The sequence below is a fragment of the Tachyglossus aculeatus genome, chromosome 14 (genome assembly GCF_015852505.1).
Source record: "Tachyglossus aculeatus isolate mTacAcu1 chromosome 14, mTacAcu1.pri, whole genome shotgun sequence".
Taxonomy (NCBI): Eukaryota; Metazoa; Chordata; class Mammalia; order Monotremata; family Tachyglossidae; genus Tachyglossus; species Tachyglossus aculeatus.
The window spans coordinates 20382703-20397170 of record NC_052079.1 but is presented as its reverse complement, the minus strand read 5'-3'; the positions used below and the strand labels follow the sequence as shown (position 1 = coordinate 20397170).

The 14468-nt window shown below is 44.0% G+C and overlaps 1 protein-coding gene across 1 annotated transcript in view; it reads right to left on the bottom strand.

The window, feature by feature from the left end:
• Window positions 1-14468, bottom strand: part of LGR5 (leucine rich repeat containing G protein-coupled receptor 5) — a 94574-nt gene that overhangs the window by 27644 nt on the left and 52462 nt on the right. The window contains exons 7-8 of the mRNA XM_038756789.1: window positions 6120-6188; window positions 3039-3110 (exon numbers count right to left, since the gene is read on the bottom strand). Coding sequence (XP_038612717.1) covers window positions 3039-3110; window positions 6120-6188 — 141 coding nt within the window. The remainder of the gene's footprint in view (window positions 1-3038; window positions 3111-6119; window positions 6189-14468) is intronic.

Here is a 14468-nt window from a genome sequence, read left to right as displayed (position 1 = left end):
TTTCAGCATTTAATAGTCGCTCATTAGCGACCGAGTGGCCGACATGGGGTTGAAGAAGCAGCAGAAGCATCTGGCGGGGGGCGGAGGGTGTCTGAAAGGCCCTATTTGGGAATTGTGAGGGAAATGAACAATAGCAAAGACAAGACAACAGCTGTACGTAGACAGTAAACTGAGGAATGGAAACTAAAGAGGATAGAGGAAAAGTGATAAGGACAAGTAAAACAAAGCTTTAGAAAGTGCTGAATCCCAGTTAAAGAAGACTCCCGAGGAGAGAAGCAAACAGCCCTCAAAAAAGTAGAGATTCTTTTTTGACCAAAAGTTCGTCCGGTTCAATCAATCAATCAATCAATCAATCGTATTTATTGAGCGCTTACTGTGTGCAGAGCACTGTACTAAGCGCTTGGGAAGTACAAGTTGGCAACATATAGAGACAGTCCCTACCCAACAGTGGGCTCACAGTCTAAGAGGGAGAGACAGAGAACAAAACCAAACATGCTAACAAAATAAAATAAATAGAATAGATATGTACAAGTAAAATAAATAAATAAATAGAGTAATAAATGTGTACAAACATATTTGTTCAAGAGATTCAAGAGATTAAGAGCAGTGCGGCCGGGACTGTGCATCCCCCGTTGGCCTTTTCGATCACTCAAGCACTCGTAGGCTGAGAGAGGAGTCTCTTTCGAACACGAAGGATGAAGAAATGCATACGTGTGTACATACGTGTATATAGAGATGCGTATGGTCTAAAAGCTAATTTTCACTGTGGTTTTCAACCTATCAGTGGCTAGTGGTGTGGAAAAAGATCACTGCACAGTAGAGGATTCGTAAGGTAATTAGCAGTGAATTATCCCTACTCAGCAAATGTAACAGTTTAGTATCACTGATAGATTTCATTTGCCCCATGAGAGAGACATGAGATGCCTCTAAGATATAAGAAGTAGCTGCTTAGTAATAATAATAATAATGATAATAATATCATTTAAGCGCTTATTATATGCCAAGAACTGTACAAAGCGTGGGGTAGATACAAGATAATCAGGTCTCACAATGGGTCCACAGTCCAAGTTGGAGGGAGAACAGGTATTGAATCCACATTTTTTAGATGAGGAAACTGAGACATTAAGTGACTTGTTAGGTTAGGACACCTGCTTCTTATTTCTCCAGTTATAAGTTAGGTGACTTGTCCAAGGTCACACAGCAGACAAGCAGAGGAGCTAGGATAAAAACCCAGGTCCTCTGACTCCCACGCCTGTTCTCTTTCCACTGGGCCATGCTGCTTCTCATCCTGCTTATTTATTATTTTATTATCCCATGGCTTGATCTGCTTATTATTTCTCCAGCTATAAGTGGCACAGCTGCTGGTACACTGCAAATTTTCAGACACATTTTCTACTGCAGGGGAGATCAGGAGAAATACAGGAACACTATCAAAACTTCTTCACAGTGTTCAAAGACCTTCAAAAGTATCTGGCACTCTCAGCACACCTGGGGCTTCGGCAATTATTAAACTGCCATTATTAAAGGGAGAAGCGGTGTGGTCCAGTGGATACGGCACAGGTCTGGGATTCAGGAGGTCCTGGGTTCTAATCCCGGCTCCACCATTTGTCTGCCGGGTGGCCTTAGGCAAGTCACTTCATTTCTCTGTGCCTCAGTTACCTCATCTGTAAAATGGGGATTGAGGAGGTGAGCCCTCTGTGGGACAGGGATTGTGTCCAATCCACTTTGCTTGTATCCATCCCAGTGCTTAATACAATGCCTGGCATAGAGTAAGTGCTTAACAAATACCACAATTATTATAACTATTATTACGTGGTGACCTTGGGGACACAGAGAAGAGAAACAGCAGAGTTTAGTGGAAAGAACACAGGCCCGGAGTCAGAAGACTTGGGTTCTAACTACCGCTCCACCGCTTGCTAGCTGTGTCACCTTGAGCAAGTCACTTAATTTCTCTGTGCCTCAGTTTCCTCATCTGTAAAATGGGGTTTAAATTTCTCTTCTCTCTCCTTCTTAGACTGTGAGCTCCACGTGGGCTAACATGCACCTTATTACAGTGCTTTTCGCAAGCCTAATACCGCAGTTAGAATTATAAGACGTGATCTCTGCTTTCAATCAAACCAAATCAATCAATAGTATTTATGGAGCAGTTACTGTGTGCATAGCACTGTAATTAGCACTTGGTACTACACACAGAGTTGTCCCTGCCCACAAGGAGCTTACAGTCAAGAGAGGGGAGAGAAACTTACAAGTGAATGGGGAAGTTAGGGAGATGGAAACGGACGAATATAGATTAAAGGAGTGAGAGTAGACAGAACTAACAAATACAAGTAGAGAGATAAATAAAAAACAAAAAAATAAGAGTATATTGCGGACTGCTGAAGGAATGTCTGTCCAGAAAGGTAGGGAATAAATTTGGAGAGCATGCTGGAGGAGGTGGCCTTTTAGAAGGATCTTGATACAAGGTAGCCTTGTGTTTTGGCAATTGTGAATGGGAATGACTTTCCCGACTGGGAAGTTTGGGTCTGGGTAGAAGGATCTTGATACAAGGGAGCCTTGTGTTTTGGCAACTGTGAGTGGGAATGACTTTCCCAAGTGGGAAGTTTGGGTCTGGGTAGAAGGATATTGATACAAGGGAGCCTTGTGTTTTGGCAACTGTGAGTGGGAATGACTTTCCCGACTGGGAAGTTTGGGTCTGGGGAGAGGCGTGCCACTCTTTCTTATCACCGTCATCTAATAAAAAAAACTAGTTTAAAAACTGATAAAGAACTAATTTATTGATATTAATGGCGTCTTCCCCTCTAGACTGTAAACTCGTGGTGGGCAGGGAATGTGTCCGTTTACTGTTATATTGTACTCTTCCAAGCGCTTAGTACAGTGCTCTCCACACAGTAAGCTCTCAGTGAGTATGATTGACTGGCTGACCGAATAGCAATCAAACGTTTATATTCAGCTGCACACCCTGCTAAAGGAAAAGCGGTAGAAAAGGATTTGACTACATGTCTTCGGAACTGAATTCGAAACGAGCCGCTGTTACTTACATTGTTATGAGAGAGGGGTTGCCCACAAAGGCTCGCTCAGGTATTGCTTTAATATTATTGCTGTGAAATCCCCTGTAGGGAAAGGAAAAGATGCATAATCGTTAGAATCGTTATGATGGGAATGGCTTCCTGATGGCTTTATCTGTGCGGAGGATTTCGGCAAGCCCAACATTCGCGATTCCCAATTTGATGCTAAAATTTCACAGGACCCAGCGTTGCTGGAATGTCATTAGTGAACTGAAAGCCATATCCCAGATAAAAACACCGGAGGAGCCTGGGCAGATTCCAAGCATATCGTTTCTGAGATTAGTTTAGAATGTGACAGATTTGGGACCAAAGGTGACTTCGCCGGTTGACAGGCGTTATCCTAAAGATAGAAGTGGAAATTTGCCAATGCCTTCCAGTTTGGGGGCTGGAATATTCGTTGTGCACGATTCTTTGTGGCAGAACTACATGCATCAGTGGTGCAAGACAGAACTCGTACGTACTCAAGAGGTCCAGAATTAAAGAAGGAGCCAAGTCACTGGCTCCTGGCAACCCCCTTTCCGCCACACAGTTTCTGATGTCCAGTGCTCCACCGTCTAAATTTCTGTCTTGCTCCTCGCCCTCTCAAAGCAGCCACTGTGTGGATTCCTCTGTGGAAGTGTCCAAATACTCTTTGGCCTCCCTAAGAGCCACGAAAGTGATCCCATTTCTTCCTGCTCTTCCTTGAGAGGACTCCTGGTCACTCAAAGCATAGGGTGGGGGAGAGAGTCTTTGGCCTTGCTTTCCCGAAACTTTCTGTATTCCCCGGCTAATCCCATGAGCTGGTAGGAGGAGCGGGAATGGTTTCCACTCACTCAAACGAGCGACCAAGGGAAGCAGCGTGGCATACTGGAAGTCAGAGGACGTGGGTTTTAATCCCCGCTCCGCCACTTGTCTACCCTGTGACTTTGGGCAAGCGACTTCACTTCTCTGGGCCTTAATTACCTCATCTGGAAAATGGGGAGTAAGACTATGAGCCCCACGTGGGATGACATGATTACCTTGTATCTACCCTAGTGCTTAGAACAGTGCTTGGCATGTAGTAAGTGCTTAACAAATACCATAATTATTATTATTATTGTTCAGCAGTTCACATGTGGCAGTGGCATTTGAGAGTAAAGAGAATCATCATAGTGGTTGTCGTAGTAGTAGCAGCAGTAGCATTTATTGAGCATTCACTGGTGCAGTTGCACAGTATTTAGTGCTTGGAGATTACAGAATAACGAAGTGACATATTCTCTGTCCACAGAGAGCTTACACTCTAATGGAGATGAACATAATGATATTTACAACTAGAGAGTGTAAAAATAAATAATTGAGCTTGATTATTTATTTTTAACCTCTCTGGCTGCTATAGGTTCATAAACAGTTTAATTGGCTGGAAGGATGATTTGACTCACGGTACAGGGAAATTAATCAGGGAAAGCCATATGGGGGGATGTACTGACATTAAAACTACAGGTTGTAACTCTTAAAAACTGCTAATTTCTTTTTAGTTTTATGACTTTTGGCTGTTTCTATGGTTAGGTGCTGGAACTTCTGTATTTCCATTCCTGCCTACTGACAGTCTATTTTCACAGTGGTTTATCCAGAATCTGTATTAGAAAGGAAAAGAAATTTAGTTATATCATACCCTGGGAAGTAGAGTGGCCTAGTGGAAGGAGTTTGATGCCGGGAGGCAGAGGACCTGGGTTCTAATCTGCTAGTTGCCAGCTGTGTGACCTTGGGCAAGTCACTCAATTTCTCTTTGCCTCAGTTTCCTCATCTGTAAAATTGGGACGTAATACCTGTTCTCCCTCCTATTTAGACTGTGAGCCCTATGTGGGACAGGGATTGTGTCCTACCTGATTATCTTGCTATCTACCCCAGTTCCTGGCACAGTGCTTGGCACAAAGTAAGTGCTTAACAAATATCATCATTGTCATTATCACCACTTAGGCAGACAGTGGGGGATTAACTTTATTATGGCAGGAGCTTGACTTTCAGATTGGAATATTATGTTTAGAATTCAGAGAATTGTAAACTACAGCGTGGCTCAGAGGAAAGAGCAAGTCACTTAGCTTCTCTGTGCCTCAGTTACCTCATCTGTAAAATGGGGATCAAGACTGTGAACCCCATGCGGGGCAACCTGATCACCTTGTATCCTCCCCAGCGCTTAGAACAGTGCTTTGCACATAGTAAGCGCTTAACAAATGCCATCATTATTATTATTACATCAGTGTAGAATGGGGCACCTTGGTTTGAGAGTATTTTGCCTTCAACAGTGCTCTGTAAATAACTGAATCTCTTTTTTATTAAATACAAAACTGTCCAGATGCAGTAGATTTCTACAAAGCATTTGAGAAAATTGGAGGTTAGGGCATTTACAAAAAGATCAATCAATCAATGGTATTTACTCAGTGCTTACTGTGCACAGAACACTGTGCTAAGCACTTGGGAGAGTACAATGTAACAGAATTAGTAAAAAAGGTAATTTATCATCATCATCAATCGTATTTATTGAGCGCTTACTGTGTGCAGAGCACTGTACTAAGCGCTTGGGAAGTACAAGTTGGCAACATATAGAGACAGTCCCTACCCAACAGTGGGCTCGCAGTCTAAAAGGGGGAGACAGAGAACAAAACCAAACATACTAACAAAATAAAATAAATAGAATAGATATGCACAAGCAAAATAAATAAATAAATAAATAGAGTAATAAATATGTACAAACACATATACATATATACATACATTTATGCGCCAAAAGGGAAAAAAAATCAAGCAATTGGGGTATTTATCATTTAAATTGAAAAGTATCTTTAAGGGTTGCCTTCTAGACTGTAAGCTCAGTGTGGGCAGGGATTGTCTCTACTGCTGAACTGTACTTTCCAATAACTTAGTACAGTGCCCTGCACATAGTAAGTGTCAATAAATACGATTAAATGAGTGAATGAATTGTTTTCTTCAGTGCTTTAACTTTTACTCGATTTTCCAGGATGATTATTGGCTTTTTGAAATCAAGTCCCAACAGGGAGGACAAAATTTCCTCCCACAGAATTTGCGCTAAATACTTACAATTCTTTGAGGTTTGAGAGCGTCCTGATAGCAGTGGGGAATTCATTTAGATGGTTGTAATTCAGGTCTCTGTGAAAATAAATACATCGTATTTTTTAGTTTTTCACAAACAGGTCAATGGATATATGTTTCTACTTGCACAAAAATACTAGAGAAGTAGTGTGGTTTAGTGACAAGACTATGGGTTTGGGAGTCAGAGGACATGGGTTCTAATCCTGGCTCTGCCACTTGTCAGCTGTGTGACTGTGGGCAAGTCATTTCACTTCTCTGTGCCTCAGTTACCTCATCTGTAAAAGGGGGATTAAGACTGTGAACCCCACGTGGGTCAATCTGATTACCTTGTATCTACCCCAGTGCTCGGCACATAGTAAGCATTTAACAAATATTATTATTATTATTACTATTTGCTGTGCATCTACTATGTTCCAATGGTTCAAGAAATCCCATATGCCAGATACAATAGGCTTTTCTTAGTCAGATGATAAATTTTCTTTTTAATAAAACACCCCACTGACTACTCCGGGAAGATTACCAGCATCAAAGATCCCATTTGACCAACGTGCCTAATTTCCGAGCACTAACTGCATTTCCCAAACTTGCATTTTGAACTTGCAAACTTGCATTTTGAACTTGCATTCTTAACCCACCTGCCTGAGGGTAAACTCATATTGTTTTATAATTACTGCTGAAATGGTCCGTTTAAAGAGGGCAATGGCTTGCAGTATAATATCAATATATTATAGGTTGTGAGCTCGTTGTGGATGGGGAATGTGTTCATTTCTTGTTGTATTGAACACTTACAGTACACAGTACACAGTAAGCGCTCAATAAATACAACTGACTGATTGACTGATGTAAGGAAATGGAACTCTTGAGGCTAGTTCAGGGCTGAAATGTGCTGAGCGGGAGTGATAATTCCTCCCAGGTCACATGCTAAGAACAAGTCAAAATAATAATAATAATAATAATTATTATTATTATTATGGTATTTGTTAACCATTTACTATGTGCCAAGCACTGTTCTAACACTGAGGTAGATACAAGGACATTCATTCGTCCATTCAATCATATTTATTGAGCGCTTACTGTGTGCAGAGCACTGTACTAAGTGCTTGGAAAGTATAATTCATTCATTTCATTCATTCAATCGTATTTATTGAGCGCTTACTTAATTCAGCAATAAAGACAGACAATCCCTGCCCACAACGGGTTTACAGTCTAGAGAAGCAGCGTGGTTCAGTGGAAAGAGCCCGGGCTTTGGAGTCAGAGGTGATGGGTTCAAATCCCGGCTCCGCCAACTGTCAGCTGTGTGACTTTGGGCAAGTCACTTCACTTCTCTGGGCCTCAGTTCCCTCATCTGGAAAATGGGGATTAAGACTGTGAGCCCCAAGTGGGACAACCTGATCACCTTGTATCCCCCCAGCGCTTAGAACAGTGCTTTGCACAGAATAAGTGCTTAACAAATACCATTATTATTATTATTATTATTATTCATTCAATCATATTTATTGAGCACTTACTGTGTGCAGAGCACTGCTAGGAGCTTGGAAAGTATAATTCAGCAATAAAGACAGACAATCCCTGCCCACAATGGGTTTACAGTCTAGAAAGGGGAAGAAGTCAACAGACAACCAGGTTGGACACAGTCCCCTATCCCACACGGGGCTCACATTCAATCCCCATTTTACAGATGAGGTTACTGAGGCATAGAGAAGTTAAGTGACTTGCCCAAGGTCACACAGCAGACAAGTGGCAGAGGCCGGGATTAGAACCCACGTCTCTAACTCCCAAGTCCACGGTGTTGCCGCTAGGCCATGCTGCAGTCAAAATACTGCAGTTAGGTCCTCAAAAGGGAAGGAAAAAAGAGTTCGGAGTCCGGCCTTACTGATAATTCCTCTTTCCACCACCTCCCGAGTCTTCCGTTTGGCTCTCCTTTTTTTTCCCCTTCAGAAGCATAATGAGATGAGAGAGCAAAGTGGAAAATAGGTAGGTTGTGACTATGTTTACAGAGGATGTTTTGTTTTGTTGTCTGTCTCCCCCTTCTAGACGGTGAGCCCGTCTCTATATGTTGCCGACTTGGACTTCCCAAGCGCTTGGTACAGTGCTCTGCACACAGGAAGCGCTCAATAAATACGATTGAATGAATTAGTGACCGATGGTGATTCTGGAATCCAACCAGCCCACGGTGGGGAAGGTGTAAAATACCACTTCAGTCTATACGGTGGGTATTCCACTTTCCAAATCAAATGCTGTGTGCTGCTCTAAAGACTTGTGACTTCGCCAGAGCAGGGACAGAACAATCCATCTGCATTTGAAAGTTGCATCTTTTGTAGTTTGAAGTGAAAACATCCAAGACTAAAAGAGCCACGGGCAGGCTTTCTGCTGCCAGTAATGGAAGGTGAGAGGCTAACAAATGAGATTTAGAGTCTTTGTTAGAAAAACCTAATCAATGGGGCTGATCGATAAGAGCTCAGGATCCATTTGACCAGAGAGAAGATATTCCAAGAGCACGGACAGGCCCAGCCTGATTAGCTGCAAATTTGGAGAAGGCCAACCAGGTGTGATCTTTCTTCCTCTGACGGTACGTAGGAAGAGGGTGGAGTGAGCTGCAATCAAATCAGGATGTGCTTGGTTAATGAAAATGAAGTCTCAGTTTGGAGCTGCAGAAGATTGGGGTGCTATGTTTAAGGTAACTGGTTCCTTTATGCTAAGGGTCATTAGAGGGAATGAATCCTCAACTAGAAAATCAGAAGAATGTGAAACTTCATCAAAAAAATCAGATAAACGTGCAGGCTTTTTAGCAGACATATTCCCGGGATGATGTGCGGACAGAGTCACCGTTGGAGCCAAAGGTGTCTGAGAGGATACCAGCCCCTGGAGCAGTTGGTGGAGCGGCGTTGAGGAGGTTTGTGAACAAAAGTCTTAGAAAAAGCTGCAAAATAGAATGGACTTAGGGTTTGTGGTTGGAAATGATTAACTGATTTGGTTGTCCTTGAGAAGTTTATGAAGAATTTAAGATTGATTAGTTAATGATGGCATTAATTAAGCACTTCCTATGGGCAAAACACTGTTCTAAGTGCTGAGGAGGTTACAAGGTTGTCTCACAGGGGGCTCACAGTCTTAATCCCCATTTTACAGCTGAGGTAACTAAGGCACAGAGGAGTTAAGTGACTTGCCCAAAGTCACACAACTGACAGTTGGTGGAGCCGGGATTTGAACCCATGACCCATGACTCCAAAGCCTGGGCTCTTTCCACTGAGCCACACTGCTTCTCTGAGATTCTAAGATTATTCCTCTCTGATGTGTTTGGCCTCATCAGAACTGAAGACTTCTTTGTCTAATGTCTGTTGTGTGACCTTGGGCAAGTCACTTAACTTCTCTGAGCCTCAGTTCCCTCATCTGTCAAATGGGGATGAAGACTGTGAGCCCCACGTGGGACAACCTGATCACCTTATATCCCCTCCCAGCGCTTAGAACGGTGCTTTGCACATAGTAAGCGCTTAACAAATGCCATTATTATTATTATTATTATTAATTACTAAAGGAGCAAAGCTGGGTTGGGTCCAGCCTTAATCCACCTATTTTAGGAAGCCATGCTCAAGGCTAAGAAAAGGAGTCAAGAAGATGGTGTTGGAAAACACTTCTGATTTTTTAGGACACTTTTTTAATACAATAAGTTATACACGTATGTTATGTGGCGGCCTTGGGGACACAGAAGAGGAGAAGCAGTGTGGCCTAGTGGAAAGACCAAGGAACTGGGACCCTGAGGACCTGAGTTCTTATCCCGGCTCTACCATTTGCCCAATGTGTGACCTTGGACAAGTCACCTAACTTCTCTTTGCCACAGTTTCCTGATCTGTAAAATGGGGATTAAACTGTAATAATAATAATGGCATTTATTGAGCGCTTACTATGTGCAAATCACTGTTTCAAGCGCTGGGGAGGTTACAAGGTGATCAGGTTGTCCCACGGGGGGCTCACAGTCTTCATTCCCATTTTCCAGATGAGGTAACTGAGGCACAGAGAAATGAAGTGACTTGCCTAAAGTCACACAGCTGACAATTGGCGGAGCTGGGACTTGAACCCACGACCTCTGCCTCCAAAACCCGTGTTCCTTCCACTGAGCCACGCTGCTCTCTCTCCCTCTTAGAATGTGAACCATCTCTTCTCCAAAGAAGCTCTCTACTTCTTCCAACACGAAGATATTTGCATTGTATCCCTTGCTATCCAAACGGTGCTTCTTGTATCATTTAACTTTAAGTTTTGTGGCAACTCTTTTGCGGTGTCAGAGAAAAAACACCTATGGTGAACATTTTTCAGAACTGGAGTGCCGATGGGGAACATTCTCATTCTCTGTCTCACCCTCCCTGCCCCACCTGAAAAAAATACCAGGACTGGCAAAGCTCTATTAGTCGAATAGGGCAAAGAAGAGGAAGGTGGGTGGTAGAGCAATACCTTCCCCTTGAACAGTTAGAGAAAAACAGCTTCCTGATGAAATTATCTGTTTCAGTAGGGTTCCACCCAGTTAGGATGGAGACTCAACTCATTAGCTACCCAGAGTGTCCCCTGTTGAAAATTTATCACCCTTCAGAGGGCAAGAGGCCGAATCTAAGGGGATTGAAGCAGTGATTTCAGGCTCCCACTCTAGTCCTGTTATCAAACAGCACTGAGCACTGGTGGTGATGAGGACGGGTGCGTAGAATCCCTGACCTGTCAGTGTGGTTTCTTGTGTGTGCAGTGGAGGAGGGAGAAAAGGCCCAGAGATGAGTGTGTTTGCAGTGGAGGAAGGAGAAAAGACCCATTCATTCATTCAATCGTATATATTGAATGCTTAATGTGTGCAGAGCACTGTACTAAGCGCTTGGGGGAGTACAATACTGAGCTTCTATTCCTCCAATTCTCTATTTTTTTTTTAAATGGCATTTATTAAGCGCTTACTATGTGCAAAGCACTGTTCTAAGCGCTGGGGAGGTTCCAAGGTGATCAGGTTGTCCCACAGGGGGCTCACAGTCTTAATCCCCATTTTGCAGTTGAGGTCACTGAGGCCCAGAGAAGTGAAGTGACTTGCCCAAAGTCACACAGCTGACAATTGGCAGAGCTGGGATTTGAACCCATGACCTCCGACTCCAAAGCCCGGGCTCTTTCCACTCTATTGTGGGGAAGACCTGAGACTCTTGGCTTGAGTTTCACCTACTCTTCATGATCCATTTTCATTCTCAATAAATACGATTGAAAGAATGAATGAGATGTGACCTTTAATAAGGCTTTGAAAGTGGGCAGAGTGGTGATCTGGCATATGTGGATAAATGTCATTGATTGATCATTGATTAATTGTTTGATTAGAGGGGGAGGGGGCTCCAGATAAGAGGGATCACAATGCAAAATGGTTCATCTAAAGACATCCATGTGCCAGCCACTGTTCTAAGTACTGGGGTGGATACAAGGGTAATCGAGTTGGACACAGTCCCTGTCCCACATAGGGCTCCCAGTCTTAATCCCCATTTTACAGATGAGGTAACTGAGGCCCAGTGAAGGGACTTGCCCAAGGTCACACAACAGATAAGGGAAGAGCTGGGATTAGAACCCAGGTCCTTCTGAATCTCAGGACAGTGTGCTATCCATTGTGATTGAGGACCGGTTTTGTTTTCTCCCAGGGCATTTGGGATGTTTTCACCCTTTAATGCCGAGTCCCGCCAGAGTCCGCCTGGCTGTTCTCTGAAGCCCAAATTAGTGGCTCCACCACTTGTCAGCTGTGTGACTTTGGGCAAGTCACTTCACTTCTCTGTGCCTCAGTTCCCTCATCTGTAAAATGGGGATGAAGACTGTGAGCCCCATGTGGGACAACCTGATCACTTTGTAACCTCCCCAGCGCTTAGAACAGTGCTTTGCACAGAGTAAGCACTTAATAAATGCCATCATTAGTGGGGTGGCCCTGCTAGCTGTAGAAAGTTTAAATGGCAGTTTGACCTGGAGTCTTCTGTGACTTCATGTCCCCCTGCAGCAGGATAGAGAAGCAGCATGGCGTGGTGGATAGAGCATGGGCTTGGAAGTCGGAAGGTCATGGGTTCTAATCCTGCCTCTTCCCTTTTCTGCTGTGTGACCTTGGGCAAGTCGCTTCACTTCTCTGGGCCTCAGTTCCCTCATCTGCAAAATGGGGATTGAGACTGTGAGCCCGCCACGGGACAGGGACTGTGTCCAACCTGGTTTGCTCGTATCCACCCCAGCTCTTAGTACAGTGCCCGGCACATAGTAAGCGCTTAACAAATACCATAATAATAATTAATATTATAATTTGGTGTCTGGGAGCACACAGTGGTGGTGAAGCTGGAGGAAGGGTTTAAAGCATCAGGGTTCTACCGGAGAGCTTACATAGCCACAGGGTTCTCCTTCCTCTGGGAAAACCCCCACCAGTGGCCATCTTCTCTGGAATACCGTCATCTTCCAGCTTTCCATTCAGGCTAAGGGGTGTGCTGCCTTTGAGGGAGAGGGCAGAGCAAAAGCTCCCAGCCTCTCACTCTGCATCCCCCCAAACACTCAGTACATAGTCCCATAGGTGGGCTGGGGGCAGGGCAGAAGAGACCCACCCTGAAGAAAAAGGGATGGATGGAAAATAAAAATCCCTCATCGGCAGGAGAGACGAGGAAAGAAAATAAAACCAGCCCAGGGAGAAAAGGGAAGAAGGAGTAAACCCAAAATGGAACATTAAAACGAAATGGAATTCCAAAGGAGGACTGGGGGAAAACAGGGCTTAAAGGAGGGCAACAAGAAGCGGCACGGCCTAATGGAAAGATCACGGACTTGGGAGTGAGAGGACGTGGGTTTTAATCCTGGCTCTGCCACTTGCCTGATCTGTGAATTTGGGCGGGTCATTTCACTTCTCTGTGCCTCAGTTTCCTCATCTGTAAAATGGGGATTCAATATATTTCCCCTAGACTGTGAACCTCATGTGGGACAGAGATTACATCAGACCTAATTTGTATCAGCACTTAGCAAATACAATACTACTACTACTACTGCTGCTGCTACTACTACTAATAAAAGACCTATCCCTAGGAGCTCCACTCTCACAGGTTACAAATAGCTTAAAGAAAGTTTTGAATCTTTCCCTGACAGAAAAATAATTGAGGGATTACTAAACAGGGAGAATCAGTGAATGAACAACTTCCTAGCTACCCCACGTAAACCTTTGGCTGATGAATCAAATGTGGTTCTCTGTGGAGAATAAATGTTTTTTAACTGTCACTTGATTGGTAAGTCACTTAATTGTGCTGTCCTCATACGGGCAATGTTTAAACCTTATTCTGGGCAGGAAATTTCTATCTGTGATAGACAGAAGTCAAAGATGAAGTTTTGTGGCAGTCAAATGCTACAAATAAGGAGGCAGGGATTCAGCCAGTATTCCATGGGGAAAAAGATAATGCAGGAACCAGCAAGGTTGCCCTCCTTGCAGTCCTGCTCACCCATGCTGCTGGGAAGTTCCCAAATCCCTAGGTTAATTACCAAGCTTAGGGTAAGGATTCCGTTTTGTCCTTTAAGATGACGGTGGCAGTCGGGGGCTGGATTGGCCCCACAGGATGCTGGGAATATCTCAGTCATCCAAGGACCAGGTGGGCCACATTTAGCTCCATGCAGCAAAGTACTTGATTGGTGCCCAGAGCAACCAAGGGGTTGCCTGAAGCTAGTTAGAGCAACTTTGTGGAAAAAAAGACATACAGGATTTTCCAGTCCTCAAACCCACACCCCCTGGTTTCCCAGTAAGCGTTTCTGAGCCAGTTTAGTGCTATGGAGAGTTCCGATTATTGCCTACTGTTAGGGAACCCATTCTCCACCTGCATCTTATGTGACTGGTCTGTGCCAAACTGGGATGTTGAACCCGTTGAATAAGTTCCTCGGAGACTCTGAAAGACAACGCTTTGCAGGTCGTATAATCCCAAGGCAGAACCACCAGTCACTACTGCCCAGCTTGGCAAAGAAGGCAGCAATTAGGAAGACAGGCCTTCCCTACCGTTGATTCTGAAGAAGGTCCAAGTGCTCTTCATTCTTCCGAAAGCTGAACTATCAAGACATGAGTGACGGCTTGGCCCAGTGAGAAACAGGGGAAGATGTGGACAAGGATTTGTGATTTCCCAGTTTACTGGTTGGTTTTAGATATGGCTTCTACCAGGGCAATAGTTCCTCACATGTGCTCAGATGATTGATTGGCAATTCATTCATTCAATTGTACTTATTGAGCACTTACTGGGTGCAGAGCACTGTACTAAGCACTTGGGAAGTACAAGTCGGCAACATATAGAGACAGTCCCTACCCAACAACGGGCTCACAGTGTAGGAGGGGGAGACAGACAACAA